At 45.6% G+C, this 10,542-nt stretch overlaps 1 protein-coding gene across 1 annotated transcript; it reads right to left on the minus strand.

Annotated features, from left to right (window-relative positions):
- Positions 1-619: 619 nt before the first annotated feature.
- LMOD3 (leiomodin 3) lies at positions 620-6,323 on the minus strand (the record flags this gene model as incomplete). Its single annotated transcript, XM_084214417.1, has 3 exons — positions 620-646; positions 2,787-4,202; positions 6,027-6,323. 3 exons carry the CDS (start codon positions 6,321-6,323, stop codon positions 620-622), a joined length of 1,740 nt encoding a protein of 579 aa, XP_084070543.1.
- Between the last annotated feature and the right edge of the window lie 4,219 nt (positions 6,324-10,542).

Raw genomic sequence — 10,542 nt, forward strand, 5'->3', positions numbered from 1 at the left:
CTGATCAGGTAAATACCCACCAGACATTTTCTGAAATAGAGGAAGCTTGGAAGGTGTTCATTGTACCAGAGCAGTCGTTCTGTGAGTGCTTTGTTAGCAATGGAAGTGCTGCACACTTCTTACAGAGAGAGCTTTATTTCATTTCTGTTTCCTTAGCCTAAAAAATGAAGCTGTATATATAGAAACCAAATACATTTCTCATGGACAAGAGAGTAATAAAGTAGCATGTGTGTGAAAAGAAAGATAAGATAAAGCACGGAGTGTTCCTGCAGAATCTGGCAGCAGAAGGACAACGTGGAAGCAAAATAGTTTGCTGACAAACTAGAAAGACAAGGTTATTGATGCCGCTGAGAAAATACTCCCACAACAAACTGAAGCCTCAAATCCACTTGGCAGACAGATGGCAGCTGATTGTTTGATACCTGATGGAAACACTTAGCACTGACTTTTCCCATGCCAGCCGTTTTCAGCACACTTAAACAAGTGTGTATCACAAGCTTTGTTCCCAAAGAGTTGAATACACCACCTGGGTTCTGCAGAAAACATCTGCCGAAACAGTTGTAAGCAAAACTTGAGTAGTCCTTATTCCAAGTTGTTTTCTTCAGGTCAGTCTGGTCTCTCACTCCAGCTGCTTTGGCAACGGCACCTGAACAAGGACATGAAGTATTAGGAGGAGGAAATTTCTCAGCCTTATTTACCAGGCCCGTTTAGTCTAATACAAACCCCCAGGAACTAAAATATAACAGCTGGGAACTCCAAGGAGCTCTGGTTGGGAGCTCTCTTTTGTTTGGAATGCCCCACTTGATGTTTGCAATGCTTAAGGTCCAGGAAATCAATCTGAAGGCCTTGAGTCCCACCACAGAGAGAACAAACACCCAGCTCAGCTCAAGCAGCAAAACTCCATTTCAGAAAAGAAGTTGAGGGAATTGAGGCAAAAAGGAGTTACCAAGATCACGGAGGATGGGCAGAATAACACCCTAATGCCCCAAATCCAAGCCAGGTGGCCTGATGACAGAGGCCAAAAAAGAGCCAACTCAAAAAATCCCCAAACAATCCACCAAAACAAACCACCCCAAGCCCCCAGTATGGGTCCATTGTTTCATCTTTCCATGGGCTGTGATAGCAATTGTTATCTGGCATATTTAGGATGCAACATGAATTGATCTGTCTATTTTTAACCCCACAACTCTCATGGATAAAATCCTCCTGATCCTTTTGGGGGGAATGGCTGGAGTTCAGTATCACCCCTGGCACATGGCAGTACCCAGGTTTTTCAACCACAGCTGTCCAGAACAAGGGCTGTGCCTGGCAGAGAATGAGTTCCCTTGTCCTCCAGCCTCCTGAGAGCTGGGCAGGCAGCAGCTCCCACGGCCATGAAGGACCAGCCTGCTGTCACCAGCACAGTCTGTGAGCTTTCCACAAGCAGGTCTGGGATGTGAAACCAAAATGCAAACCCTAGACTGGCCTAGAAAGGCCAGAAATGCCCTGGGGAGAGGCCTTGGCTGCAGCCAAGTTGGACTGGCCAGCAGAACCCCAGACCTTGCCTATGGGACAGAATGTTCAGGGTAATCCTGGACCAGAATCTGAGGTCACTGCAGAACCTACGCCTGCCAAAATATCAAGACAAACTACTCTGTCTGGAATTACTGAAGAAATAATTATTTCTTTGTAGGTATAAATGAAAGAAAAATTAGTCCCACTATATTAAAATGTCAATATTGAAAGAAATTATAATTACAAAATACTACTTGACTATTTTTAACTACAAGGGATTTTCTGTCCTCTTCCTCAAGCCTTGGCAACACAAACAAGCATCAAGCTACAAACACATCATCCAGCTATTAGGATGTCTTGAATTAATGCAAGGGAATGTAACAGGTTAGGAGAGCAAGAGGTTAAATCTGGTGGCCAGCATTTTGAGAAGAAGCCCATGAATTTGGTACCCAAGTGAGACCATACCCAAGAGGCAGTTTTCAGTTTTGGACTGGCATTCTTAAAACAGGATGATCTTGAGCTCACTCAAGTTGACCACTGAGCCAATTTTCAGTGACAAAGTTTTACTTGAAAACAAATATAAAATCCTCTACAGTACCACTACTTTCTTCCCACAACCTTGTTCCATCTTCACTGCTGGTGGATCTAATTTCTTTTTTTCCTGTTAGCACTAGAATTTTACAATTTATCTACATAAGGACAGACAGAAGAATGAGCAGCAAAGGACCATTAAATAATACACTCCTTGTTACTGAGTGAGGCAGACAGGAGCAGGGCTGCAGAATGTGAGTCCAGGCTGGATTTCAGTGTGTGCCAAGTGACAGTGCTCTCTTGTGTAAAGTGAGAGCTAAGAAAAAACACAGCTATTGAGGAGAGAAACATGGGGTTTGTGGGGGACTGATGTGAAAAACAATACCTGTTGTACTCCTGAAACACCAGTCTTACAATAGCCCTGGTCTGTCATAAGTAATACACTGTTAGGAGCATAGAAAGGTTGAGCTTCTGTGGGTTTGTTCACTTACTGAGTGAATTTCCTTTCTTTTACCTTGTGGATGCAGCCAGGGATGCACAAGGCTGCAGCCTTGGTGTGAGTTCCCTGTGCAAGCCGTACCTCAGTGCTGCTGGAAAACAACCACCTGCACGCCAGGAGTGGCAGCCTGACACAAAAGGGTGACAATGCCACGTGCAGGTGCATTTGCCAGCCCTGCCAAAGCCCAGCATTTCCAGCCAGAGCTCAGAGCACAGCAGGTGAGTGCCATTCCCTCCCCTCGGAGGCAGCGCTCCGCACTCACCGGTTTGAGGTAGGCGACGTTGCTCTGGCGGATGTCGTTGAGGAGCTGATCTCTGGGGGTTATTTCCACCAGGGGAGGGGGTCTTCTCCTGGGAACTGGTTTAAGTGTTTTGATGACGTCCTTGAGGTTGGTTTTCTCAGCGGGCTCCACGTACTCTGGCACGGGGGGTTTGCGCTGAGTTTTCTTCAGCTTGACCACTTTGAAGCTGATGGGTTTCTCCCTGCACGGCTGCTCGGGTGCCGGTGGCCTCGTGTTCTCCTGCCTTTTGCTCAGTGACACAGCTGCAGGGATGGGGGGTTTGGGGGCTTGTGGGGGCTCCTGCATCCTCAGCTGGGGCAGTGGTACCCCCAGCATTTCCCACATCCCAGGAGGCAACCCAAGTCCATTCTCCAGCATCGCTATCAACTCCTTCTGCTCTTTCATCTGCTGCTGCCTCTGCCCCTCCTGCCTCTTTTGCCTCTGCTTGTCCAGGTTCCTGCTGAGCAGGTTGGTCACCACCATCCTGGGCCCCGGCAGCTCGAAGTGATAGCCCAATTTGAGGAGGGTGTTGTTGGCTTTCAGCAGCCTGGCAATCTCCATCTCTGCCTGGTGGCCGAGGAGGCCGCGCTGGTTGTGGAAGCGGAGCTCCGTCAGCGTCTCGTTGTACTGCAGGCAGCGCATGATGGCCACGATGCCTTTGCCAGAGATGAAGTTGGAATCAATGTTCAGGGTGGTGATGCTCCTGTTCTCCCTCAGCATGTTGGCCAGCGCGAACGCCACGTTGTCGTCGGCCCCCACGTTGGCCAGGCTGAACGTTTTTATGTTCTTGTTCTTTTTCATGGCGTTGACAAAATCGATCAGCATTTCCTTGGGGACGTTTTCTATGTTGTTCAGGTTGAGCTCCTTCACGTCTGGGTTATTTTTTCGGACTTTCTCCAAACTGTCCTCTAAATTGGTTTGATTTCCTGAGGGCCTGGCACTTAGCTTCATGAAGCTGGTATCCAGCGCTAACTTCTGGGGGATGTTCAATTTTGATATTTTCTTTTCATTTTCCTTAGGCTTTTCTTTGATTTCTCCCGGTTCTCTACCTGGCTTCTGATTTATCTGGTTGATATGACTGCTCTCATTGGTGTAATTCTTCTTCGTTTCCAATACAGTCTCATTTTCTTCTTGTTCTTCTTCTTCTTGTTCTTCTTGTTCTTCTTCTTCTTCCTCTTCATCATCTTCCTCTTCCTCCTCTGCTTCTTCTTTCTCATCCTCCTCCATCACTCTCTCCTTTTCACTTCTATCTTTCTTTGTGTCCCCAGGTTGTGTTCTTGACTCAGACACGTGCTCATTTTGGTAATGTCTCTCTTTTCCCTCTGTTCCTGGAATCCTCCCTCCAGCCACCTCGCCACTGCTGCCGGCCTCTCCTTCCATCTCCTCTGCAGCACTTCTCTGAGGAAGACAAAACCTCACAGCTGAAATAGTTGCAAAACATCTTTGCTACAATAACTTTCTGCTCAAACATGTAGCAGCTGGATTTAGATCCTCCTATGCCCATACAATAGAGAATAATCCTTAAAAGTGCCACTGCTGTAAATTCAGGCTGCACCAGCTTGCTTGGGAGCACAGGAATCACTTGTTCCTAAAGAGGCTGCAAACCAGTTTCTCATCTTTGCCTACTAAATTAAGCACTAACAATTAAATCCTGAACATTTTAATGTTATGTTAAGATGGTCTTTGAACCCTTTTGAGGCTTGAGGGTTTCTGATCCAAAGTCTCTTTCTGGATTTAGTGTAATCTTTTTAATTTCTTTGACAAGGAAATTTCCTTTGTATGCCACAAAGCACTGGACATCAGGGTGACCCCCTGATGGTTTGCTCAGCCCAGGGAGGAGTGAAGAGGGCACATTGTGACCACTGTGGAATCATCCAGCACAAGGCACAACAAGGCCACCTGCCCTGGCAGTCCCAGAGCATCTCACCTAAGGCAGCACCCCACTGAAGATAAAATACTAGCTCAGTTTGGATAAGAAACCAGAGATAAGAAACCAGGCCCTGCACAAAGCAGTTGCAGGGCAGTGAGGCTTCTATCACACAAATGAATCAGTTGCAAACATCCACCAATTCCAGAGGCACTCCTTGCTGAGATTTTTCTTTGTCAAGCATCTTTTTGCAATCGCTCCCTCCATCACAGAGACATGCTAATAAAGCACTAATAAAATCAAGCTATTTCCCTGAGATTTTCACTCTTCAGGCAGGACAGGGCCATGGCTTGTGCTGCACCCAAAGTCAGACAAAATGGTCCCAGGCACTTCTGCCCTCGGGGCTGTGGTAGTGAATGGGTTTGGATGGGGATTTTTTTGACCAGCTGTGAATGTGGCAGCCAGCTCCACACCCAGGTTTCAGATTTAACCTCTGAAGTGTTTACAAAATTGTTTCTTTGAGTGTAAGAGTGTTGCAGGAGGAGAAAAATTCCCCGATTTCCCCTGGTCTCCAAAGGTAGCCCATGAAACCTGCCTGGGGAAATCTGGGATGTGCCACACTGGTGTGTATTCGCAAACCACTGATATTTAAAGCAAAAGCAAAATAAATCAGTTACCTCAAATTCACTTCTAGTGAACTTCACATTCAAGTATGGATGTGTTTCATCTGGCCAAGTTTCAATTCTATTAACCTATTTTTAAGTGTAGCCCTCATCCTGAAAGATATCTAAGTACGACCTTAACTTTATTTCAAAGTCATGGGGATAGTCAAATAAATTTAAGCATTGTATTGAGTATGGTTGAACTAGTTCAAGAGTTGGCATGCTTGCTTTTTAATGTTTCTTCCTGTTAAAATACAGTGGTTTGGGATTTTTCTCCAGTATATCATTAATTTCTGTCAATTAATAGTTTAATTAGTATGATTAATATAATCTTCCATGGAAAAAGCAACATGGTGTTCTTCCACATGCAAAATCAAACTAATTAGAGTTACATCCTCCAAAACTGATCTTGTGACAGTTTCTCAGTGATTTGCTTTACTCAAGTCAGAATTTTTTTTTTTTTTTCTATTAAAAAGCTTAAGTAAATATTTGGGAAAAGCAATTAAAAAATTAATAACCCTGACATAAGTCCAAGCTGGATTCTATCACTGATGAGGCTTTTAGGATTAATCTGCATTTGTTTGTACTCTACCTTACGTAAGGGACAGAAGCAGAGGCAGGTTAAGGTATTAAAGCTACAAAACAGATCCCGCTGCTGATGCACGATAAATATTTGTGATTTTTTGTTGTTACCTCAGAGGGCAAGAGGGTGACAGGAACTCTCTCATCCTCGAGCATGCGTCTGGACGCCTTCTGCCAGTACAGGTAGTCAACCAGGGACCTGTGGTCAAAGCTCCCCGTGGGGGGTTTCTCTGTCTGATCCCTCTGTATCATTCCAGTCGGGATTTCAGGGTCTGGGGCCATGACTTCCATCTCACTCTGCAGCTCCTTCAGCTCCTCAGGGGACAGGTTAGCCAGGATTTCATCTTCATCAATGTCCTCAGGACACACGTCTTCATCGGAGTTTTGGCCAAGCTCAGACATGTTCATTCTTCCCTCCTTCCTCTAACACTTTTTAAACCTAAAGAGAAAGATAAATTTCAAAGGATTTTCTTTTTTTTCCCCCTCACTAGCAGCAGTTGATCTGGTTAAAACAACAAGTTCATGTTTTGGTCCTGAGCTGTGGCAGCTCCTGGGCTCAGTGTGGGACACAGCCCGTGCAGCTAAGTCTATATTAAGCTGCACTTGGCTGGATAAAGAGAATTTATGGCGATGCTCCATTTTCAGCAACCTGTCAGCTGTGCAAACCCTTCTGACATTTCAGTGCAGCTGGTGTGTCCCCCACTGAGGGAGGCAGAAGACAGACATGTTCCAGAGGATTCCTGGGACACTGCACCGCTCAGGGCATCACCCTGGAATGGCCAGAGCAGGATGAAGGGACATCAGTGGCACTGTGAGATGTGCAGGTGAAATCTGGCCTCTGGGAAGAATCTGAAAGGTCTCTGTGTCCATAACATCTCCAAATTATCTCAAAAGAACCAGAGACCACAGGCCCTGCACTGTGTCTGGCCAGGTCTAAGCCCTAGCTGACTGTCACAGGGGGTTTGGTGTGAGTGCAGCCATCCTCTGCTGCTGACCTCTCCCAAGCCTCACATCCTGCTCAGGGGAAAGTCCTCCAAGGTGGAAAAAGGCAGGTAGAGCTGGTACAACATGCACCTTGTGCCTGGGGACAGAGCTCCATGCAAGGACAGGCACCAGCCCCTTGAGGCAGCCTGAGTGCTCCCAGGGAAGCATTTCCCATGGCACATCCCTGCTCCCATCCAGGGGCAATGCCACTGCCTGCTTCTCAACTGGCCTGGCCCTGTCATGAACATCATTTGCACTGTCAGCTCTTCTTGGCTGACAGCTCATCTCCAGATCATCCTTCTCTTACTTTTTACCTTTTTTTTTTTTTTTTTTTAAATTAATAAGCAACTACAAAGATTTACTTTGTTGTATTTGTAGACCTGATGTAACTTCCCAAACTTCTCTTTTTGTTAGGTGCCCATTTCATCCAAGTGCCTCCTCCTTTCTTCAGAATATTTTATAGGCTGCTAAATTCACACAGCAAACCTCCAACATCACGGCATGCATGGTTTCTTTGTAACAGTAGAGTAGCAAGGGTGGCCAATTTTGCTATTCACAATTTGGGCTGTTCATTGGATTAGGAAGATTTCCTCTCATAATTTCAAATTTTCTTTGCAGGGGTATCAAATCAAATCCTCACCCTGCAAATGCAGCTTCCATAGGAGCAAAACAATGGGGGAGAGGCTATGAAACCATGCCCTACCAATTTTTAAGCCATATTTCTCATCACAGCCTCAGCCATGCTCTGCTGGAGTCTGCCACCAGCAAAATAGGCTCTGCATGATGATAGTGATTTTTTTTGCGGTGTTTTGTAACATGAAACATGGAGTTCTAAGCCCTGTTAACCTCTATTAAGAGTCCATTATCCAAAGGTCCTCATTTGATTCATGCTGTTACACAGCAGGGAAGAGGGCAAAAATTTAAGAACAGCATAAGTGGCAAAGGAAAAGGTAATAAAAGCCCGAGCCAAGAATGCAATGGCTCCATTTGCCCCTTTGGTATTTCAGGGATGTTCCTTCTCCTTGTTTTATATCATGCAGTGGCAAGCACAACAACAGACCCACACATCAATCTATCTGCTCCAGCAGCTCCAGCCCCCAGTGATTGCTGCCCACAATAGAACCCATAAATGGTTTCCTGGTGCTCTCAAATAAATCAGTGCTCCTCAGCAGCCAGTATGCTGCTCTCCCAAACCATGCAGTTTGGGCCCCAGAAGCTCTCTATTCAGTGCTTACTTCTCACTTGCTAATTTCTTGCCTGTAAATAAAGCCCCATGCCACCTTCTTGGGTTTCCATGATCTTCAGCCAGGCCATCTTGGGCCATGGTCTTGTCAGATCATCTAAGTTAAGCAGGGTCAAACCCATGAAGTCCTCTTGAGAAGGAAAACAGGGGTACTGAGAACACTATCAGGTGTTTGAAAACCACATTTTCTCTTAAGCAGAAATATATCACTTGTCAATACCACCATTAGGAAACTCTAGACTGGCAATGATGCCTTCCCCATCAGATGCAGAGCAAGGGGCTGCCTGGTGACACCTCTCCTGGTGACATGGGTGCTAATCCCACAGATTTCCAAGGTAGATATCATATTTTGCCTACCTTAGGTCTCTCCTCCATAAATTATGTTTCCAGGATGTACTTCCTTTCCTAACACACTGCTTAGTGTTTTGGTGTTCTGGTAACAACACATTAGAGCAACAAACAACACCCTGGAGGTGAGGACACGCTCACAGTGGGTCTAAAACACTTTTAAAGGCTAAACTTTCCTCTTCTTCCCAAAAACATTTGTTGGTATTCCCTTCAGAGCTTTCCAAAACAATTACACATTTCTCAACCTTCATTAAGACAGGGAAACCACTTCCACTGGTGACACTTGCTATTTCCACACCAATCTGTCACTTGTTCAGGAATCCCTGGACTAACAAGCTGCTGCACTGCTACCAGAGGGCAGAGCAGGCTGTGCCAGAGTGCACTCAAAGCCCCAGCAGAAGACAAGAGGGACCTGCAGCAATCACAGAGCAATTCCTACAGGTAGTAGCAGCTCAAAACTCGCACTAAGCAGGTGCTCAACAAGCATTAAACAGAAGCACTCCAGGAGCACCCTGACAGAAGAAGAGGTCTGCCCTTGGTAAGGAACCATCCTGACTCACAGCTCACTGTTTGTGAGGCAGGTACTCACATATGGATGAACTCTGCAATGAAACCAGAAGCCTCTCCTGCAGGATTGCTTTGCCTCGTTGATTTTTTTTTCCTCATTTAAACATTCTCTTCAAAATTTCCAACCTATCCTTCATGAAAGCCAAAAGTCTGACAAGTTCTTAGCTTGAATATCAGCAAGGCCTGACTGCTGTGTCACCATTTGTCAGGAGGCAGCCCATGTTTCAAGTGCCTAAAACTGTTCTATTTTTAAGGTAATTGATGGGACACATGCTGTGGCCAGATATTGGAGAGCCATTTCTATAATGTTGGCTTTCTTTTTTTTTTTTGTTATAAATCCCCCCCATTCACTCCCCTCTATTACCAATCCATGGCATTTCCAACTGCAGCTGGAAGGAGTCAGGGAATGTGCCCATGTAACATAACCTTGCATTACTTTGAAGAAACTCACAGGCTGATGGGAGTCTAAAATTGACAATCAGTAGCATACACCAAGCATGTCCAGCAATGCAGTGTAACCCAATACAGGGATTATAAAGGGTCAGATGATGGGATCTGAACAATAACAACCACTGTGCAATGGGAGCAATCATAGAGAGACACCCTGTGGGAAAAACACCAAGGGGAAAAAAATCACCCACCACACCCCCAAACTCTTCCAGATATAAATATATCAGACTAAGTTTGTGGCTTAAATAGAGTAAGGAGATCTGACTTTGGAAGTATTTGCCCAAGTCGCTTGACAGGGAGCTGCAAAGTCAAACCCTGTGAGAAGCAGCAGGCACAGCAGGCTGGGCCAGGGCAGGAGGGAGCAGAGGGATGGGATGGGAGCCCTCCACTGCTGCCCCAGCTCAACCAGCCACATGTCACTGTGCTGAGATCCCTCATCATCTCCCATGATCCCTCCCATCATCACTGTGTTGATGTCTTGTGATTTCCTCTGCCTCCAGAGAAACAAGCAGAGCTGCATCTCCTGTTTCAGCAGGACCTGGATGCTTCTAATTTGCTCCCCCCAAAAAGAACTTGGTGATCTATTTATTTATTTTTAGTTTCCATTTTTAGAGAAATCTGAGAGCAGCTACCTGTGCAGTAGGAAACAACCTCTGTCATCATCCATCTTCTTCATTACATGGAAAAGAAAACATTAATAAGTATAGGGAGAAAAGGGGAGCATGAAGAAGAGTTTGGTCATGACAGAAATCAAGGACAGAACATTTCAGCCTGGGGAAGGGCACTGACCACCCACAGTGGCCTGTCCAAAGCAATCCTGTAGGGAAATGCATTGGCAAGTCAGATGTGTACGCCTGGTTTGTATCAAAAAGGTTTAAATAATCAGCAAATAGATTTCTAAATAATTGCAACTGTTTTAAACCATTTCAAAATATCAAAACCCCCATAATTTTGGGGTAGGAGATAGCCCCACATATGAATGTTGACACTGAGATTTTGCTGGTGGGGGTCTGGAGATGACACACAAGGCAACTG

Source organism: Fringilla coelebs (genome assembly GCF_963513975.1).
Source record: "Fringilla coelebs genome assembly, chromosome: 13".
Classification (NCBI taxonomy): domain Eukaryota; kingdom Metazoa; phylum Chordata; class Aves; order Passeriformes; family Fringillidae; genus Fringilla; species Fringilla coelebs.